General features: G+C 42.5%; 1 protein-coding gene across 1 annotated transcript in view; it reads left to right on the forward strand.

Annotated features, from left to right (window-relative positions):
* Positions 1-290: 290 nt before the first annotated feature.
* LOC109865044 (chemokine-like protein TAFA-5) overlaps positions 291-22,881 on the forward strand; it is a 165,767-nt gene continuing 143,176 nt past the window's right edge. Inside the window, exon 1 of the mRNA XM_031798461.1 lies at positions 291-975. Within this exon, the coding sequence (XP_031654321.1) occupies positions 864-975 (112 nt within the window). The 5' untranslated portion in view covers positions 291-863. The remainder of the gene's footprint in view (positions 976-22,881) is intronic.

Here is a 22,881-nt window from a genome sequence, read left to right on the forward strand (position 1 = left end):
GTTTAGGGAGGGCTGCTTGAAGAAACCACATTATTAGATGTTTATTGGGGATAGATTTCAGATGTAGTTTTATTTTTCGGAACATTATTTTATTCCAGCGATATAACGCACATTCTAGTCTCAAAATCATTTGGAGGGAATTTACGACGCGCTCACTCTCTACTTCTCTCACACTCTCGCTCGTTATTTCTCTCTCAATCTTCCGTTTTATTCGACCAGTATAGAATAACTGTGCGCATGATGGTGATCATCGACAAGTTTGGGTTTGAGGACAGTCAATAGTGACTTGTGATCTCTAAGGACTTTCTTTCTAGGGTAGATCCCATATGCTATTCTTTATCAGATTTAAAATGACATTGTTGACGAACTACATATTTCCAGTGTTTTTCTTTACCTGGGAGTCTAAACGATTCACACATCCTCTACCACAGTTGATTTAGAGGAGCTCTACGACGTTGCGTTACACGTGATTGCATCTTTCAGTCCTTTATAGCAATCATATTGGAGATCATACTGCGATTTCAGGATGCCAAACCCATTCTCCTGATTCTCCTGAACTAGCCTATTACTTCTACAAATATCACTAAGAAGTGGGTTATTTTTGGAATACGAAACATTTAATTGCGTCACATGGGAGTTTCCAAGCCTTCCAAGACACCTTTTTTTCGTTAAACTGCGAACCTCAAGAAGATGCTACCTTTTTTACGCACCGGGTGCATAGCCATATGAGAGCTTTTGCAATGAGAGGTTCGTTCTCAACATGTTTTTTCCAAGGATTACACGTGGAGAGAGGCGCTTCGTGAGAGGAAGACCTGGCTGGTGAAATTACTTTTGATTTTTGTGAGAGGGTATCGCTCTGTTCAATGGCTCCGGCTTTAAGGTTGACTAAACGTACGGATGCCAACCCTTGGCCAAGGATGTCTTCAACTTTCTGGGTTGTGATACTGTTGACGAGTCTCTTAATCGTCTACTGCGGTAAGTCCTCTAGCTCTGGCTCGTTTTCCCTGGTCATATTGGTTCATATTGAGAAAGTGCTGCTGCGGTGTCACTGTCTACTGCTTTGACATTAAAATAATGCGACAGCAATATCGGGAAATCACTTCAAGGGTTATTGGTTTTGTCATTGCAGTCGAACTAATATCGTTTCAAAAGTAGGCTATTGGATAACAGTACCGATCTCATGCAAGAACGCGCCCACTCACGTATGCACAATTACACACACCCATGCCCACACGCACACACACACACGCACGCACACACACACACACACACACACACACACACACACACACACACACACACACACACACACACACACACACACACACACACACACACACACACACACACACACACACACACAGAGGCAACAAATAATTAACTTATAAGGACACAGTTTATAATAAGAGTAGCACACTCACTCTGTTGGATGTGTGGAATTGTCAAGTTGGTGGCTTACTTCAGCACCATCAGCCTGTGGAAAGGACAATCATGCGTCAGCCACTGTTTGTGCTATTAGATCATTGCCGTATTTCACCAGGTTGCAGTTGGATTGCACTGGACTGTGATAGACTCATTATGTGGAAGCTTCCTCATCATCACATTTAAGTGAAGAGAATGCCATGAATGAAACATCTACATTTCGTCTTTATTTTTTTCATCATTATGATCTTCATTTAGCCCACCCAGGTTAGTCTCATTGAGATAAAATGTCATCTTAGAGAGAGACATTCATGGCCGGCCCTAACTCATCTGTGTATTCTGACCACGAAAGGATAGCATGCCATGCCAGTATTATTCACTTGAGAGAGATCTCCGGCTGGCTCTATGGGTTATGTGTGAATATGTATGGGAAAGGAAGCATTAGTGGTGCATTAAACGCGATAAGCTTATTACAAGCTAAGCTATTTTATTAGCACTTAAGCTAATGACTAACAATAATTCCGTTGTCTAGGGGCCACATTTACCACAACAACAGATCCCTCCTCTTCGCTAGAATTTCATTGAACATTCTTGTAATTTAGTAGAGATTCTTATCCAGAGCGAGTTACAGTAGTGAGTGCAAACATTTTCCTACTGGGCCCCCGTGGGAATTGACCAACAACCCTGGCATTGCAAGAGCCATGCTCTACCAACTGAGCTACACGGGACTCATTTCCTCTCCTCTTCCAGAGTCTTAGGTTCATTATAGGCTGCAGCAAAAGTCGAGGAGGGAATTGAATCTGTTTTTTCACGTTCTTCTCTTTTGTCTTGAGAATGAACGGCCTGTGTGTTTCGATCACATAGAGACTGTGACTGTTTAATCAGTGGCCAGTGTTTCTCTGGATGTTCCAGATCAGTGTGTGTCTGTGTGTGTAAACGTGTCTGTGTGTAGCAACTCTTCCTCGGTGGAAACCTAACATAGCAGGTGTAAAAGAAAAGCCTGAAACTAGATTCCCCACATATTCTGATATTGACAAGATTTTTATAAAATGTAGAGGGAGGTTCTCTTCTGCAATGTTGGCTGTTTACTCTGGTCAGCCGTCTACAGAGCCATACTGATCCTCCCTACTCTTAAACAGCTGTTTGCCTCTAACTTGATTTTACACTTGTTTCCTGTGTCCCTTTCCTTGATGATTTCTTCTTTCTCACTTTCTCCTCTCTGTCTCTTCCCTTTTGTCCTGACCTACCTTTTTTGTACATTTCTTCCCTCCTGGCTTGTCTTTTCTACCATGGTCTGACTCCTTCCGCCGTCCATTTCCTTGTCCTGGCTTGTCCCTCTTGTCTGTCCTTTCCCGTTTCCTGTCCAGTCCCGTCTCTCTCGTCCTAGGCTGCCTCTACCCTACTCTCCTGTCTACCTTCACCTGTTTCTCCTGCACTCTTCCCCCTATCCAAAATGGCTTCTGAAGCAGTGCCCTGACCTACTTGTGGTCTCTGACATGAATCTCAGAACCTGACTGGACTGGCTGACCAACAGATGGCATGCTTCTCTACTGTGAGTCACAGAACAGAAACATAGCCAGAGCTGATCCATAATTGTTACGCTGGGTATGAGATGAAAGTACAGCGTGTGTGTGATTACATCAGCTAGATGAGAGGGTTTGGACTAGGGCTGGGCGGTGTACTGTATTTTACCGGGAGTGATGCACGGACCGGTATGGGTTTTTACTCTACCTTCTATAACGATATTTCAGTGTTTGGTTTGTTAAATGTGATACGCCACTCTGGCACGTGTTATGTCAGTTTGTTTAGTTGATTCCGTTTGCTACTCGTGTCGTCTCTCTCTCTTTCCTCCTGCATGTCGCTTCCCCATGCGCATCCCACACCAAGCCCTGCCCCGTCACTCAGGTTGTTGCTCAACCAAACAACCACGGAGTCACGAGCACTTGGCATGCCGTCACACTGTATGCATGGTCAGATGCAACAAGATGTTAACAACAAAGTTGATTTCCACTTTGGTTCTTAATATAAATCCACAAGCGTTCTATATTTACACAATTAGTTAGTGTGTCTTACTGTCTGCAAACAGCTAGTTTGTCTTTACTTAGCAAGTTGTGGGTAAAATAAATTGTGTTAGCCACTAATGTAAGTAAGCTGGCTAGCTAGCTTGCTAAATGTACAAATAGTCAAAGCAAACGTAGCTAGCTCATACAGCCTGATACCAGTTCTGGTGTAGGCAAAGATCAACACGTTGTTTGTGCAATGGTATCTTCTAAATCAAAGAGGAATAGGCAAAGCATAAATATGTTAGCTTGTGCTAGCTACATGAAATAAGAGAAAACATGTAATCTAACATCTAATTAGTGTTCTCTGGGAAACCCTGACCAACACTTTGGTTCCTACTCTTTCACAATAGTTCCTCCCTGGCTTCTTCATTCATTGTCATGTCAAATAACAATATATTCAAAGTGCTGCCCACTCCACTGAGTATGCAAACCATTAGGGACACCTGCTATTTCCATGACATATACTGACCAGGTGAATCCAGGTGAAAGCTATGATCCCTTATTGATGTAACCTATTAAATCTACTTCAATCAATGTAGATGAAGGTGAGGAGACAGGTTAAAGAAGGATCTTTAAGCCTGGAGACAATTGAGACATGGATTGTGTATGTGTGCCATTCAGAGGGTGAATGGGTAAGACAAAATATGGATGTGCCTTTGAACAGGGTGTGGTAGTAGGTGCCTGGCGCACCAGCTTGAGTTTGTCAAGAACTGCAATGTTGCCGGGTTTTTCACGCTCAACAGTGTCCTGTGTGTATCAAGAATGGTGCACCACCCAAAGGACATCTAGTCAGCTTGACACAACTGTGGGAAGCATTGGAGTCAACAAGTGCCAGCATCTCTGTGGAATGCTTTTGACACCTTGTAGAGTCCATGCCCTGGCGAATTGAGGCTGGTCTGAGGGCAAAAGGGGGTGCAACTCAATATTAGGAAGGTGTCCAAATTTTTGGGACACTTAGTGTATATTCCAGCTATAGATGATTCCAACAGTTCACCATTTAATTAGGCCTAGATATTTTGCCCATATCATGCACAGTGGCACAGTGTGCAAATGCTAACAAATGAGTGCAGGAAATGACGGAATTGGATTGAACAAAATAAAACAAGCAGAATGGAGAAAGCCCCATTGAAATCACATCTAATTTGTGTGGCCACCCTAGGGTCATGAACTACTCATGAAGCATATTTAGAACGTTTACTATTCAAAAACATTAAATACCGTCACACTGTAAAGAATGTTACATATATATATGATGATATGATATTTTGGCCATATCGCCCAGTCCCCAGGCATTATAAGACTTCAGAATATGTTTGTCAGGAAATGGCAGCATGAAAATAAGGACAATCTAGCCATATATAGCTTGGAAAATAACTGGCAAAATGTTTTAAGGTGGTACTTGTTTCTGAAAATCCTGTTACTGAAGGCATATCTATATTCCGTTACTCCTTGTATAATCCTGATTGTATAATGTGTGGCTATCTGTGTAGAAACCATCTGAGCCACCCCCCCCCCCCCCCCCCCCCCCCAAAAAAAAAAACACAGCAGAGTTATAGGTGCCAGTTTGGAGATATACACACATTGTACATTCCGGATGGACGGACAAGGAGTTACAGATTATAGACACGCTTTCAGTAACAGGATTTTTGGAAACAATTACCCCCTAAAACAATTAGCCAATTATTTTCCAGGCTCTTCATTGTAGCCATCTAGGACATCCCATGCGAGGTGTCCAACAGTATATAGGGCTAAAGAGAATCTAGTCTATGTTGTAATTAGCATATATTAAAGAGCAATGTCATCTTACTTCGTGTATTATTGACCATAAACACACACACACACACCCGTGCATGCTCCGCGTGACACCTATTTTCTCACGAGTGTGACCATAAGCGGCTGAGAGGAAATAAATGGAAGGTCTATGATTATGACTGTGACTCATATGGTAACTGTCTCTCACAATTACCATCTCACTGTGAGATCTGCACAGACGCAGCTGAGAGTGAGATAGAGAGAGAGAGAGAGAGAGAGAGAGAGAGGGAGAGGGAGAGGGAGAGGGAGAGGGAGAGGGAGAGGGAGAGGGAGAGGGAGAGGGAGAGGGAGAGGGAGAGAGACAGAGAGAGAGAGAGAGAGAGAGCAGGAGAGAGCGAGAAAGAGAGAGAAAGTTAGAGAGGGAGGAGAGATTGAGGGAGTGTGTGCTTGTGTCTCTGTGTGTGTGAGAGAGAGAGAGACACACACACAAGGCTGCACACTAGAGATGACACTTCAGCTTAATTCACCAACAGCATGTCAAAGACTCTGGGGTTAGTTCATTCCCATGGATGTCCTGATTCCGTTTAAAATATGTCCTTAGTCACTGTTAATATTTATACTTTTTAAGTGAATTGCACACAAATATATTTAGTTATAGAGACAGTTTTTATAAGTGCACTGTAGCTCCCTCCTCTGGATGTGACACGAGATGCGTTTGTTTGTTTGTTCCAGTGATATTATTTTAACTCATTCATTGGCTCTGCTTGTTGGCGTGGAATTGCTAACGATGAGGCCATATAGATAAAAGTCTAAACGCCAATAACGTTAGCCCAGTGCTAGTTAGAACCATAGGATCATGTGTGACTGGGGTCCTCTGTGGGGTTACGACATGAATATCAGTCAGATGGTTGTGAACGTGCAAAGTAGAACAAGCGCTGGGCCATTAACAAGCTGTACTGGGGAGGTTAGGTCGAGATGTTGATGCTGCTGGATCATTATCACTGCATGTATCTGAATAGGAAAAGCGTGTTGGTGTGTGTGTGTGTGTGTGTGCTGTTTCAGTGTGTTGTGTGGGAGACTGTCTATAAGTAGGATCTCAGGAGCATATTGTTTCTCAGGGTGCTTACGCTGATCGTGAGAGAGATCAGAGAGGGAGAAGGTGGGTGAAGGGAAGCCTGTACAGTTTGTCCCTTCTCCCCTGCTGTACCTCCCACCCTCAGGGTCAAACCCAGCAGTAGCAGATGAATCATGTCTGGTCCTGATGTAACACCTGCTGCCAGAGATAGGCCCGACAGCATCACCAGCCCCTATAACACACCACTATGAGTCACTACCGCCCCACACATCTTCAGTAGTCATTACAGCCCACCACACATCCCCATTCACTTTAGACACCCACTGACTCACACCCACATTCTCAGCATACACGTCACTCAGCACACTGCATACAATATTATCGATTCGGGTAGAGCAGACTAAGGACACGTAGATAAACAAACAGAACAGAGAGCATTAGAAGATGCTTCATCTAAGACAGTGGGATATTTGTGGGGGGGTGTGTGCTGGTGTCACTCCAACACCAGCGCACACCCCCCCACAAATATCCCACTGTCTTAGATGAAGCATCTTCTAATGCTCTCTGTTCTGTTTGTTTATCTACGTGTCCTTAGTCTGCTCTACCCGAATCGATAATATTGTACTGGCCTTCCAACGGTGCATGGGGAACACAGCCTTCTGTAGCCTTGTAACGGTTGTTTTCGTCGTCTGACGACGAATATGAAATATTGGACCAATGCGCAGCGTCGTATGTGTTCATGATGTTTTATTACTGAACACTGACATACAAAAGAACAACGTGAAAAAAACGAAACAGCTCCATGCAAAACACACTAAACAGAAAATAATCACTCACAAAACACAGGTGGGAAAAGGCTACCTAAGTAGAATTCTCAATCAGAGACAACGAACGACACCTGCCTCTGATTGAGAACCATACCAGGCCAAACACGTAGAAAATATAACATAGAAAAAGGAACATAGACAACCCACCACGACTCACGCCCTGACCAACCTAACACAAAGACATCAAAACAAATTAACTAAGGTCAGAACTTGACAAGCCTCCTGTAGCCTCAGCACTGTAGACTCAGCCCTCAGGGTGTTCATGGAGAAAACCCAGTAGGATATCATCTGATAACCCAAGTCCCTGATACCTAGCCTGAGAAACTTGCCTGAGACATCAATGTGTTTGAAATCGCTGCAGCAAGATGAAAAGGAACTGCCCTCAAAATCCAAGCAGTACTAGTAGGTAAACAAGCCTGCAGTTGAACATCTTATTATATTTCTGGCATTGCACAAAGGGCATTTTTCTGGGTATAGAAATTGAGCCACTGTCCACGTGCACATCTATAACTATCAAGACGTGTTGAAGTTTTCACCATCAGAAAGGAGAAAGAAAGAACATAATGCATCTCTGTGTGGGAAATGGAGCTACTTGACCAAATGGTGTGACCATGGGTGTCATACAGGACTTGGAGAAAGTTCCCCAGCTCTGTGGTGTTAATGTATGTATCACAGATGGGCCAGAGAAATGTTGGCAGAAGATGAGGATTTTGTGACTCATAAAACATTGTTAAGTGATGAAATCCTAGTTAGTATATAATGCATGAGCAGCGTGGTAACAGATGACGTAGTAATCTACTGCTGATACTGTTCACGTCCGTTAGCTGATTGATCACTTTGATGATTTTGTCTTTGATATTGATTAGCCTTGTGATATTGGCGGGATGTGGCTCAAATACTGTGGCGTTTCCATTGCCTGCATTACCAGAGTACCACCGACGGAGTCCAAGTCTAATCAAATCCCTTAACGATTATCTTCAACAAACTATCCCTTTGATGATCCTGAAATAAGTTCACCAACATGATCAGATATGTCTTTGATATTGCTGGACGTAGCTCAAATATATCGGAATATTGATTGTTTCGAATGGCGTATAAATCCAGTCTTCTAGAGAAGTAATGTTCATGTTTCTTTGGTCCAGGATAAAAGTAAAAACAAAATTCATTCAGAGAGACAACACAACATTCTATGTTGTTCTCTGTGTAATGGGAAAAATCACAGATTATTGCCTTTTCAATCTGCTCTTCCAATACCTCATACCTGGTAACACCTAGGACAAATAAAGACACGCTATTCAATTACAAGCCCAGTGTCCATCTTCTACATATCACCATCTTGTTCATTGGCTCCATCTGCTCCAACAATTCATGTTGGAAACACCCAGGAGAATAGCTTCATGAAATAAACCAGCATGACAATCCATCTCTGTCACCACGTTTTTTTATGTTTACAGATTACCACAACAAACAAAGACAAACAAACATAACAAATGGGAGAGGTTGAGGGTTGCTGAACGATAAAATAAAATATTTAAAAAGATAACTAGGGTAAAATGTACCATGTCTTCAGAATGTATGTAGTCTGTATAAGCTGGAAGTAGAAGCCTAAGTGTTGTCGTCCATTAGTTTACTCCAAATACATGAGGGTGGTAGGGTTAGGGGAAAATAATAAAGAATGAAAAGATATTTAAGAAAATAAGAAATATATATATATGGGGGATTGGAAATTATGCAGATAATTACATTGTGTTTTTTGAGAAAATCAAATCTGTTACACTATAAACTACCAGCTTGTCTGTTAAATGAGTTAAAGAGATGGATATTGTGGATATTTGTAGGTCTGTTTTCAAAACCTCGATCAGCAGTGAAACTGCAGCTTCTGAAAACTGTACATCCCCCTACTGCCTGCGTAGGGTCACCACAAGAGAGGCTTGTTGACTAGATGACACGTTAACAGATCCTTGGGGCCTATAAAGGGGTGAGAGTTGTGAAAGCGGTTCACATTAACTTGGTTTCACAGGGTAGAGTGCCGGTATCTGGTGCTGTGTTCTAGCCTAACTAAACACATCAGCTTGGGTTATGAACGACCACAATGGTTCAATGTCACCATTTTTGACATATTCAATTGAGACCGTGTTGTCTCTCGAAAGCCTCGGTCTCTCAATGTGAAAGCTGATGTAACTGAAACCTATGCAGAAAAACAACAAGCTGTAATATCAAACACATGTCAGCTAGTTTGTTTACTTTCTCATAAATGTCATTGATAACAATTCAAAGCACATTTGATTAGTCACAAGTAACCATTTCACTGTCGGCCTACACAGGTTGTTTATTAAGCATGATATGAGTGAACAAACTAGCCTACATGTGTTTGTGTTTAGCTCTGGCATCAGTGAGTCTGTCATCAATTATAGAGATGATTCCTGGTTAAATGCTGCATGTCGCTCACATCATGAGTTGATATGAATGTAATATATATTTCATAGACATTAAAACAGCATGCATAATGCATGGGTATTGGCATTTCACACGGATGAGTTTAGGGCCTTTCCTGTACCTTACAAAGTTGATTCATTGATAGGCATATAAGAGTGATCATTTAGTTACACAATGACTTATAACAACAGAAACACACAGGATCAAATACACCCGGGGTCCTTTCTGGACACGTGGAGAGAGAACAAGAGAAAGTCAGTTTGATTCGCTGAGGGAGAGTAAATACATTCACAGAGGACGGTTAGAGCTACTTCTCTTTATTATTGAAGAAAAAAAAAAAATGCCACAATGGCATTTTGAATTCCTGGAGGGCCTTAGCCCCGTCACAGACAGACAGCTCACAGACAAACGACAGCAAACGTCTGGAGCAGAGAGGAGATGCCAGCAAAGTAGAGAGAGAGAGAGAGAGAGAGAGAGAGAGAGAGAGAGAGAGAGAGAGAGAGAGAGAGAGAGAGAGAGAGCTTTCAGCAAAGAAAGAAAGAAAAAACCCATTAGACAATGAAACAAAAGCAGATGGATGAAAATGCACAGTCCGCCGACCCACAGTTCCCCAGTCCGTCTTGGGAATAAAGTGTGAGGTAATACAATGAAGAAGTCAGATGGAGACGGAGACTAGCAGGAATGGAGACTTCAAGGAGTAGAAACAAATATTACATTAGACGAGACAGGACCATTCATCTCTGTGCCTGAGAGGTAGTTCATCTGCAGAATAAGGAACCGTGCCTGGTTGATGCATGTTGCTGGAGCACCTAATGGTGTTGAGGTCAACTCTATTCAATCAGTTGTTGCTGTCCTGCCGTGGAGCCCCACACACTCTTAACACGATAACAGACCAATACTAGGAAGTTTTAACTATTTGTTTTTCGTTATGTCAGAGCTAATGTTAGGATCGTTGATCTGAAGATATTATCACAGGCTGTGGCCCTGCGACATGTTTTAGCAGTTGAAACACAAGAGCTACAAATCCAGTGCACTGTATGGTAAATCTCATCTACGTACCATCTTCTATCTTACATCTACATGAATCTATATGGTAGATGGACAGCAGCATTTTACTCACAGTCGGATATGAGCAAGTGTTGAAATGTATGGCTCATTCTCAGGCCGGTGTAATAATGGGACAGTCTGTCTTCTCTTGGCACTATGGCATAAATTGCATTACCTGGATACTTGTCTCAACGGATTGTATTACAGGAGCAATTACTGATGGACCCACAGGTCATAGGTCATTTCTGGACTGGAATCATTGGACTATGTGGGATTTCTTTATACTTAGCAATTCATGTGATTGATATGCAAATCTCAGCATTTTAATTTGACCTTTATTTAACCAGGCAAGTCAGTTAAGAACAAATTATTGTTTTAAATAATGGCCTAGTGGGTTAAACCACCTGTTCAGGGGCAGAACGACAGATTTGTACCTTGTCGGCTAGGGGGTTTGACCTTGCAACCTTCCGGTTACTAGACCAACGCTCTAACCACTAGGCTACCCTGCCATATGCTGTCATGTGTGGTAGGTCTTACACACAATGTCCTTTCAGAATGCAGAGTTGAGTATCGTACGAAATGACATTCCACACACATTCTGGATAACTGTGTGTAGTGTTATGTGATATTATTACGAGGAATAAAGGAAAGGAAAAGGAAAAGAAAGACAGAGCGAGGAAGAAAGGGAGAGAGAGAAGAGGGTTAAGAGAAATGATAGAGAGAGAGAAGAGAGAGAGAAGAGAAATGATAGAGGAGAGAGAAGAGAGAGATAAGAGAAATGATAGAGGAGAGAGAAGAGAGAGACAAGAGAAATGATAGAGGAGAGAGAGGAGAGAGACAAGAGAAATGATAGAGGAGAGAGAGAGAGAAGAGAGAGATACGAGAAATGATAGAGGAGAGAGAGGAGAGAGACAAGAGAAATGATAGAGGAGAGAGAGAGAGAAGAGAGAGATAAGAGAAATGATAGAGGAGAGAGAGGAGAGAGACAAGAGAAATGATAGAGGAGAGAGAGAAGAGAGAGACAAGAGAAATGATAGAGGAGAGAGAGGAGAGAGACAAGAGAAATGATAGAGAGAGAGAAGAGAGAGACAAGAGAAATGATAGAGGAGAGAGAGAAGAGAGAGATAAGAGAAATGATAGAGGAGAGAGAGAGAGAAGAGAGAGATAAGAGAAATGATAGAGGAGAGAGAGATAAGAGAAATGATAGAGGAGAGAGACAAGAGAAATGATAGAGGAGAGAGAGGAGAGAGACAAGAGAAATGATAGAGGAGAGAGAGAGAGAGAGACAAGAGAAATGATAGAGGAGAGAGAGGAGAGAGACAAGAGAAATGATAGAGGAGAGAGAGAAGAGAGAGACAAGAGAAATGATAGAGGAGAGAGAGAAGAGAGAGACAAGAGAAATGATAGAGGAGAGAGAGGAGAGAGACAAGAGAAATGATAGAGAGAGAGAGGAGAGAGACAAGAGAAATGATAGAGAGAGAGACAAGAGAGAGACAAGAGAAATGATAGAGGAGAGAGAGAAGAGAGAGATAAGAGAAATGATAGAGGAGAGAGAGAGAGAGAGAAGAGAGAGATAAGAGATATGATAGAGGAGAGAGAGGAGAGAGAGATAAGATAAATGATAGAGGAGAGAGAGATAAGAGAAATGATAGAGGAGAGAGAGGAGAGAGACAAGAGAAATGATAGAGGAGAGAGAGAAGAGAGAGACAAGAGAAATGATAGAGGAGAGAGAGAAGAGAGAGACAAGAGAAATGATAGAGGAGAGAGAGGAGAGAGACAAGAGAAATGATAGAGAGAGAGAGAAGAGAGAGACAAGAGAAATGATAGAGGAGAGAGAGAAGAGGGAGATAAGAGAAATGATAGAGGAGAGAGAGAGAGAAGAGAGAGATAAGAGAAATGATAGAGGAGAGAGAGGAGAGAGAGATAAGAGAAATGATAGAGGAGAGAGAGATAAGAGAAATGATAGAGGAGAGAGACAAGAGAAATGATAGAGGAGAGAGAGGAGAGAGACAAGAGAAATGATAGAGGAGAGAGAGAGAGAGAGAGAGAGAGAGATAAGAGAAATGATAGAGGAGAGAGAGAGAGAGAGAGAGACAAGAGAAATGATAGAGGAGAGAGAGGAGAGAGACAAGAGAAATGATAGAGGAGAGAGAGGAGAGAGACAAGAGAAATGATAGAGGAGAGAGAGAGAGAGAGAGAGAGATAAGAGAAATGATAGAGGAGAGAGAGGAGAGAGACAAGAGAAATGATAGAGGAGAGAGAGAGAGAAGAGAGAGATAAGAGAAATGATAGAGGAGAGAGAGGAGAGAGACAAGAGAAATGATAGAGGAGAGAGAGAAGAGAGAGACAAGAGAAATGATAGAGGAGAGAGAGGAGAGAGACAAGAGAAATGATAGAGAGAGAGAGAAGAGAGAGACAAGAGAAATGATAGAGGAGAGAGAGAGAGAAGAGAGAGATAAGAGAAATGATAGAGGAGAGAGAGAGAGAAGAGAGAGATAAGAGAAATGATAGAGGAGAGAGAGGAGAGAGAGATAAGAGAAATGATAGAGGAGAGAGAGAGAGGAGAGAGAGATAAGAGAAATGATAGAGGAGAGAGAGGAGAGAGACAAGAGAAATGATAGAGGAGAGAGAGGAGAGAGACAAGAGAAATGATAGAGGAGAGAGAGAGAGAGAGAGAGAGAGAGAGACAAGAGAAATGATAGAGGAGAGAGAGGAGAGAGACAAGAGAAATGATAGAGGAGAGAGAGAGAGAAGAGAGAGATAAGAGAAATGATAGAGGAGAGAGAGGAGAGAGAGATAAGAGAAATGATAGAGGAGAGAGAGGAGAGAGACAAGAGAAATGATAGAGGAGAGATAGAAGAGAGAGACAAGAGAAATGATAGAGGAGAGAGAGAAGAGAGAGACAAGAGAAATGATAGAGGAGAGAGAGAAGAGAGAGACAAGAGAAATGATAGAGGAGAGAGAGGAGAGAGACAAGAGAAATGATAGAGGAGAGAGAGATAAGAGAAATGATAGAGGAGAGAGGAGAGAGAAGAGAGAGACAAGAGAAATGATAGAGGAGAGAGAGGAGAGAGACAAGAGGAATGATAGAGGAGAGAGAGGAGGGAGACAAGAGAAATGATAGAGGAGAGAGAGAGAGAAGAGAGAGATAAGAGAAATGATAGAGGAGAGAGAGGAGAGAGACAAGATAAATGATAGAGGAGAGAGAGGAGAGAGACAAGAGAAATGATAGAGGAGAGAGAGAAGAGAGAGATAAGAGAAATGATAGAGGAGAGAGAGAAGAGAGACAAGAGAAATGATAGAGAGAGAGAGAAGAGAGAGACAAGAGAAATGATAGAGGAGAGAGAGAAGAGAGAGACAAGAGAAATGATAGAGGAGAGAGAGAAGAGAGACAAGAGAAATGATAGAGGAGAGAGAGAAGAGAGAGATAAGAGAAATGATAGAGGAGAGAGAGAAGAGAGACAAGAGAAATGATAGAGGAGAGAGAGAAGAGAGAGATAAGAGAAATGATAGAGGAGAGACAGAAACAGACAGAGAAACAGAGAGAGGGAAGGGATAAGACACCCCTATAAGACATTTTCTGTAAGAGAGAACCAGGAAATGAAGCCTGAAGGTATCCATTCAGCTGTAGCAGGGTAATTCCAGCTGATACTTTTCTATATGTCAAACATGGCTTGGTTAAGCCTGGCAGCTTCTGGATGGGGGGAATCTCTCTCTCTCTCTCTCTCTTGCTTTCTGTGCCTCTCTCTCTCACTCCCTCTCTCTCTGTCTCCCCCCTCTCTCCCTCCTCTCTCATAACTCTCTCCCTCTGCCCCCCCTCCCTCTCTCTCTCTCTAACCCTTAAGCATGTGATAAAGTGTTTAATTGTAACAGTGACACTGGCATGGCATGTGAGTTATCTACAGTAAGTGGAGCACCTCGGGGTTAGAATATGGAATGCCCATTACAGTGGAACAACAAAGATCCTGCAATCATGGCTGTGTCCCAAATGGAACCCTATTCTCTATACAGCACACTGCTTTTGACCAGAGCATTATGGGCCCTGGTCAGAAGTAAATATGAAATAGGGTGCCATTTCCTTGATGTTAATGAGAAGCCTGTGCTATAGAGTGTCAGCGTTGCTTGTGTGTGTTTGTGTGTGTTTGTGTTTGTGTGTGTCTCTGTGTGTGTGTATGTTTCTGTGTGTGTGTGTGTGTGTGTGTGTGTGTGTGTGTATGTTTCTGTGTATGTGTCTGTGTGTGTGTGTGTGTGTGTGTGTGTGTGTGTGTGTGTGTGTGTGTGTGTGTGTGTGTGTGTGTGTGTGTGTGTGTGTGTGTGTGTGTGTGTGTGTGTGTGTGTGTGTGTGTGTGTGTGTGTGTGTGCTGAAGAAGGATAGTTGGAAAAGCAGTTACTCCTACCATACAGAAAATGACATAATATTGATCATATTTAGCATAGAAAAACATGTAATCCCTTTAATCATCCAAAATAGGATTGTGGGGTATTATGTATAATGGTGAAATTCATTAATATGATAGTCTGCCAGATTTATCAGCCCCTCAAGTGAATCTCAGTAATGGGTGTTAGCTAACACCATTCCACTATCCAGTGACAACCAATCCCACAGATTCACACAAATGTAATTACTTCATTTGTCAACGTCGAGAGACAGACAGCAACTAGAGACAGACAGCAACTAGAGACAGACAGCAATTGGTCCTTGCACTTGTCCTTCCAGTGTGGAGAAACTCTTTATTTCATAATTACTTTCTTATCCCTCCGCGTCTCCAATTTATTTAATCACACGCATAATCATTCCATAACATTCTTTCATCATTTCATATTTTTTCCTTTTAGCCCGTGGAGGACATTCCGAGGGACGTCACTGCATCTCGATCAAAGACAACAGAACAACCCCAGTTTCTAGAACTCCCTAAGAAACATATGTATTATTCATACGAATTACATCATTTACAAGTATGACATGAAAACAATTCATTTTGGGGTGCTTCCCAAATGGCACACTATTCCCTAAGTATTGCACTACTTTTGACCACAGCCCTATGGGCCCCAGATCAAAGGTAGTGCACTATGTAGGGAATAGTGTGCCTTTTGGGACCAAGTATTTGTGACCTTGTAATCATTCATATTAATGCTGACGGTTATGACATCTGTTGTGGTCTGTCGTGTTGTTTCGGGAAGAGATCACAATTCGCCTGTTATTCCCTGCTAACCCTCCCTAACACACAGGACAAATGCCGGCACGGTAGTTAGCAAGTCCTTCTGCACTGTTACGGAATATCTTAAGAATGTGTGTGTGTGTGTGTGTGTGTGTGTGAGAACGAGAGCGAGATGGAAAAAGGGGGTCAGGGGGCAATTAGGGAGAGAGAGGGAGAGAGAGAGAGGGAGAGGGAGGGAAAACAACTAATAATGAGTCCTAGCTGCCCTCTGTACTGTATTGGAGAGATAATGAAAACAGGAAAATATACAGGACAAGTCAAAAGTTTGGACACACCTACTCATTCCAGGGTTTTTCTTTATTTTTACTATTTTCTACATTGTAGAATAATAGTGAAGACATACACACTATGAAATAACACATGTAGTAACCAAAAAAGTGTTAAATAAATGAAAATATATTTAATATTTTAGATTCTCCAAAGTAGACACCCTTTGCCATGATGACAGCTTTGCACACTCTTGGCATTCTCTCAACCAGCTTCACCTGGAATTATTTTACAATAGTCTTGAATGAGTTCCCACATGTGCTGAGCACTTGTAGCCTGCTTTTCCTTCACTCTGCGGTCCAACTTATCCCAAACCATCTCAAATGGGTTGAGGTCGGGTGATTGTGGAGGCCAGGTCATCTGATGCAGCACCCCATTACTATCCTTCCTGGTCAAATAGCCCTTACACAGCCTGGAGGTGTGTTGAGTCATTGTCCTCTTGAAAAACAAATGATAGTCCAACTAAGCGCAAACCAGATCGGATGGCGTATCGCTGCAGAATCCTGTGGTAGCCATGCTTGTTAAGTATGCCTTGAATTATAAATAAATCACTGACGGTGTCACCAGCAAAGGACCAAAAATAACAAAAAATCTCAAATTTTGACTCATCAGACCAAAGGACAGATTTCAACCAGCCTAATGTTCATTGCTCGTGTTTCTTGGCCCAAGCAAGTCGACCATGAAGGCCTGATTCACGCAGTTGTGAACAGTTGTTGAGATGTGTCTGTTACTTGAACTCAGTGAAGCATTTATTTGGGCTGCAATTTCTGAGGCTGGTAACTCTAATGAACTTATCCTCTGCACTCTGGGTCTTCCTTTCCTGTGGCGGACCTCATGAGAGCCAGTTTCATCATAGCGCTTGATGGTTTTTGCAACTGCACTTGAAGAAACTTTCAAAGTTCTTGAAATTTTTCGGCTTGACTGACCTTCATGTCTTAAAGTAATGATGGACTGTCGTTTCTCTTTCCTTATTTGAGCTGTTTTTGCCATAATATGGGCTTGGTGTTTTACCAAATAGGGCTATCGTCTGTATACCCCACTACCTTGTCACAACACATCTGATTGGCTCAAGCGCATTAAGATGGAAAGAAATTCCACAAATCAACAAGGCACACTTCTTAATTGAAATGCATTCCAGGTGACTACCTCATGACGCTGGTTGAGAGAATGCCAAGAGTGTACAAAGCTGTCATCAAGGCAAAGGGTGGCTACTTTGAAGAATCTCAAAAATAACATATATTATGATTTGTTTGACATCTTTTTGGTTACTACATGACTCCATATGTGTTATTTCATAGTTGTGATGTCGTCACTATTATTCTACAATGTAGAAAATAGTAAAAATAAAGAAAAACTCTTGAATGAGCAGGTGTGTCCAAACTTTTGACTGGTTCTGTGTATAATCTCTGGATTTCATAACTCACTGTATCATGTCTTTGGTTGCTGTCTATGCGTTCCAAATGGGACCCATTTCAGTGTATACCATATAGTGCACTATTTTTGACCTGAGCCCTATGGTTCAAAAGTAGTGTACTGTACTATACAGGGTACACGGTGCCATTTGGGACACAGCCTTTGTCATTTCCATAATGAGGTCACATAGGATCTCTCCACCGTGCTCCATGGAATAGACGGAGATAATTGAGTCCACTGCAAATGTCACAAATGAAAAAAAGGTTTAACGTTGCATTGCGACCTTGACGCTCTGATATTGGATATTGAGTGGATTCCGTCGTCTCCATTTCAAAAGCCACACCTTGACCTCTGATATGGGGCGTAGGGAGAGAAAATAGACAGGGCCACACATGGTGAAGCCAAGAGTGAAGTGTGGGATGTTCTGGCTAGAAATAATGAATGGGATGTGGTGTGTCTTTCTGTTGGGATATACACATGGATGAATACTATGGATAGAGTGAATCACCAGACAGAGAGGAGAGACTCATAGATGCACACAAGCATCCACAGACGGACAGACAGAAATATGCACACGCACTCACCTACACTCTCCTCATCATCATCATCATTGCTATCTGGGGCACTAAGGTGTTAAGATGTGATCCTGAGGAAGGGAGCCGCCATCCCTATTGTCTCAGCTTGGAGGTTTGGTTGGTCCAGCCACTACTGGTCCAGCCAACCAGCATCTATTTAAAGGAGATCTCTGTTAGATTTATTGGCCAGGTTTAACTGTATGGTAAAATAGCACATTAAAGCAGATGATATCACAGTGGATGGAATGATTATGCACGCTTGCAGAAAGTGGAGGAGGCCCACCGTAATTAAATGCAAGGTCCTGGCGAGAATACAAACGCTCATGCACCCGTGCACACGCACACACACACAGACACACACACACACAGGCCACGCACACACGCACACACACACACAGGCCACTTAACCAAACCTGGATTTTTTTTTTTTTTTTTAAGGGACAAAACGCTGAGCTGCTGGGTTTTTTGAATTTCCTCTTCATGAGTATTTTGTCGTAAACAAATGTTTTTGCTTTGTGCTGGGTTTTCAAAGGGTCCTATTTCAGTCCTAAGTGGCTCATTTTGGGAGCGTGAGCCATGCGCCGTACTGCCAAGGGACAGCACACTTCATTTTACTCTGATTGGTTGACTAATCTTCTTGTTTAGCAGACTGTGCTACAGAATGGCTGAATGAAAAAGTGTACTGACGCTCGTTAGTTTGCTAATTGCTCACCCAAATGGATAAACCTAGCCCTGGACACTGTATTGCAGAGTACAATTGCAGTGTTTTCTGGCTAACTGGAGAGTCACAAGGACTTTATAGGGAGATGTAACAAGGCTGTGACCCCTTTTTGTAAGGACATTCTCCAATACTGTACATCTAGGTGCTTGTGGCATGTTGTTGCAGAGTAAAACTGCAGTGTTTACCGGCTAAATGGGGAGTCAAAAGGAGGGAGTGACTATATAGAGAGAGAAAGGCTGTGATCACAGTTTGTAAGGACACTCCAACAACATGGCCATGCTAGTGCCAACCCTTTCTACTGTTTGACTGTTTCTACTATTGAACACGGTTTAAACACATCCCTTTAAGCCGACAACACAGCACACACATACTCAACAATGCACCACTCCCCACCAGTCCCCACCTCTCTTCAAGATGGCTGCCTCGCTTCTAGTTCTTAGGAAATTTTGCAGTATTTTGTTGTTTCTGTATTATTTCTTACATTGTTAGCCCAGAAAATTGTATGTGTTATTACATACAGCCGGGAAGAACTATTAGATATCAGACCGGCGGTAACTCACCAGCCATACCAGCATTACGACCAGGAATACGACTATCCCAAAGTGGATACTTTGTTCTCACCACCCAGGGCATTTGAACTGATTTCAGAGGCCGACCCAAAACAATGCAGATGGAAAAGGTGTACTTGGAGTGGTCTTCTAGTCTGACTTAGGAGGCACGCACACCACCCACCGCTTTCGAGTATATTACTCACTAATGTTCAGTCCCTGGATAACAAAGTTGACGAGATCAGGGCAAAGGTTTCTTTCCAGAGAGACATCAGGGATTGTAACATTCTCTGGTTCACGGAAACATGGCTCTCTCGGGACATACTGGCGGAGTCTGTCCAGCCATCTGGATTCTCAGTTCATCGCGCCGTCAACAATAAACATCTCTCTGGGAAGAAGAGGGGGGAGAAGTATGTTTCATGATTAACAACTCATGGTGGAATTTTGTTCATCCGACCTAGAATACCTCATAATCAAATGCCGACCTATTATCTCCCAAGATAATTGACTTTGATTACGGCCATGTACATCACGGCCATGTACACCCCCCCCCCCCTCAATCCGATACCACGACGGCCCTCAAGAAACATCACTGGACTTTATGCAAACTGGAAACCATATATCTTGAGGCTGCGTTTATTGTAGCTGGGCATTTTAACAAAGCAAATTTGAGGAAAATGCTGCCTAAATTCTATCAGCATATATGTTGTAGTACTCGCGCTGCTAAAACAGTAGACCACTGTTACTCCAACTTCCGGGATGCATACAAGGCCCTCCCCGCCTTCCTTTTCAGCAAATCTGACCATGACTCCATTTAGCTCCTCCCTTCCTATAGGCAGAAACTCAAACAGGAAGTACCTATGCTAAGGACTTAGATTTTTAAACGCTTCATCAATCTCTCTAGAATCATGCAGCATTTAGCTCTCATTTGTGAGAAGCAGCTTTTGAGCATTTCCGCGTTTAAATAACCCGCACATTTTCCACAGTAAGCAGCTCACCCCAGGATAATTCAGCCGGGAATCAAATGCTCACACCCGTTTGACCATTCCGATCCTGTGGGCCTCCCTCCCTAGCTTTCATTGAACAGCCTTGTTTCTCACAAATGGGAACTAGGGAAGTAAGTTCAAATGTCGATGTCTGCTTCTGCTATAACTGAAAATACACAGACTCAAGCAAGACGAAGCAAGTTAAAGTTGCCTATTTCTTTCTGTAATAAATAAATACAGCAAGCCTTCTGTGTACAAGATGCCAGCAAACATAGATATAGAGGGTTGAGGAAAATGCTATTTGGTTTCCAATCTGCTAGGGATTTGTTGTTGTTGGTGGTGTGTGTGTGTGTGTGTGTGTGTGTGTGTGTGTGTGTGTGTGTGTGTGTGTGTGTGTGTGTGTGTGTGTGTGTGTGTGTGTGTGTGTGTGTGTGTGTGTGTGTGTGTGTGTTGTTGCAGCCTTGTGGCTGCTGTGTACTTTTCTATTGAGTGTTATTGTGTTACATTGTATTGTAATGTGACATCCTCCAAGCTCTCTCATCACAGTGCAACACGCTTTAATCAATTTAAAGCAGCAGAAACTTAGAGGCGTGCCAACTGCCAAGCAGGAGTCTTGTATCCGTGAATAGTGGGGTGAACTAATTCACAGAATGCTTTCTAATCTGTTACATAATCAAGATGGCCACCGACTGAGTAGAGCTTGGCAGTTGTGGTAAAAAAAAAAATACATATTGTGATAAATTGTCTGAAGTGATGTGATAAATAGAACGATAAGTTTATGACAATAATATGCACCACATTTTTTAAAACTGTCATTTAACTAACTTCTAGTTTGATTGTTGAACTTCTAGTTTGAGTGTTGTGTGTGTGCCACGGATCCCTCCGGAACTTTCATTACGCACACCTGGCCCGTGGTTAGTCATTGTATAATTGGTTTACCATTTTCCTGTCGATTATTGTTACAATGTCCGTTGGTGCGTGTGAGTACCTGTGCTGTGTGCTTTGACTTTCGTGCCATTTTGGATTGCGCAGATGATTACGGGTCTCGTCCCGTGTGTTAATCATCGTGCGCTTGTGTTATTTATTCGAGGTACTCCTCTCTCTTTTGTTTGGGTTTCAACCCTGTGTTTTGTATAGTGTTTGTTTGCTCTTCGTCCCCGTGCCTTTACACGGCGCGCCGTAATTTGTGCTAAATAAAAAAAAATATTACGCATTCCTGCGCCTCTCTCCCGAATCATTTATACCAGCGTGACAGTGTGGGCGTTGGTGGGTGGGTGTGTTGTGTGTGTGTGTGTAAGCTTTCTTTGTATCCATTCTGACTGTTCTGTTCCTCACAAGGCAAAATACATCAAATATGCCCAGAAACTTAGCTTGTCCATACTCCCACTACTGTACTTTACAGTAGCCTAACGGACAAGGCAAAATACATCAAATATCCCCAGAAACGTAGCTTGTCCATACTCCCACTACTGTACTTTACAGTAGCCTAGCTGACCCTCTATGAAAAAAAGTGCTTTAAAGAGCCCCTTAAGCTTCCAGGTAAAAACCCTTTTGGTTCCAGTTAGAATTATTTTGGGTTCCATGAGGAACCCTTTCCACAGAGGGTTCTACATGGAACCAGAAATGGTTCTCCCTGGAATCAGAAAGGGTTCTACCTGGAACCAAAAAGGGTTCTCCTATGGGGACAGCCAAATAACCCTCTTTGGAACCCATTTTTTAAGAGTGCACATGCACTGGAGAAGATATGCTTTTCACGTTACTCTACAGTAACAAGAAATACACACGTGGCTTCTGGTAGCCTACAGTAGATGTGGAGGCCCTAAAGGCAGTTCAGTTCATATGTACATTCAAACAATGTTTTTTAATAGAACTATGTTTACAAAGCCAATAAGTCTCATGGAGAGTGAACAGTGAAAACAGAACAGTTTGTTGCATTGGATAAGGGCCAGCTTGTCTAGAGACACAGACGCAGTCCAAGGTATTACGCCCAGTATACAGGATTCCATTAGTGAAGCTGTTATGACCACTGGGAAGTAGCGCGGTATGTTTCCTTTATTTTGGCTGTGTATGCCATCTTGTAATCCTATACCCTTCCCTCTCTCTCTCTCTCTCTGCATTACATGGCATCATACAAACCACAGATATTTATTAAAAGCAGTATATTCTGAGACTTCTGGCACCAAAGAATTCCAATACTAATGTGTCTAGTCACACAATTGAAATACCCACGGCTTTAATTGCTGTCACCAGAAATCACCTGCTGTCAAAAGACAGATCCTGAATGTGATTTGAAATAGATACCAAATATATATATGACTCCAATTATTATCTTCCTTTTCATTAACGCTCTCACCTCCCCCCTCTCTTCCCAAATACTCTCTGTGAGATCATCAGCCCTGGTGTCTCAGCCACAGGGTTCTCTCTCTCTCTCTCTCTCTCTCTCTCTCTCCTTCTCTCTCTCCTCTCTCTCTCTCTCTCTCTCTCTCTCTCTTTCTCTCTCTCTCTCTCTCTTTCTCTCTCTCTCCTTCTC

Source organism: Oncorhynchus kisutch, linkage group LG19, assembly GCF_002021735.2.
Source record: "Oncorhynchus kisutch isolate 150728-3 linkage group LG19, Okis_V2, whole genome shotgun sequence".
Taxonomy (NCBI): Eukaryota; Metazoa; Chordata; class Actinopteri; order Salmoniformes; family Salmonidae; genus Oncorhynchus; species Oncorhynchus kisutch.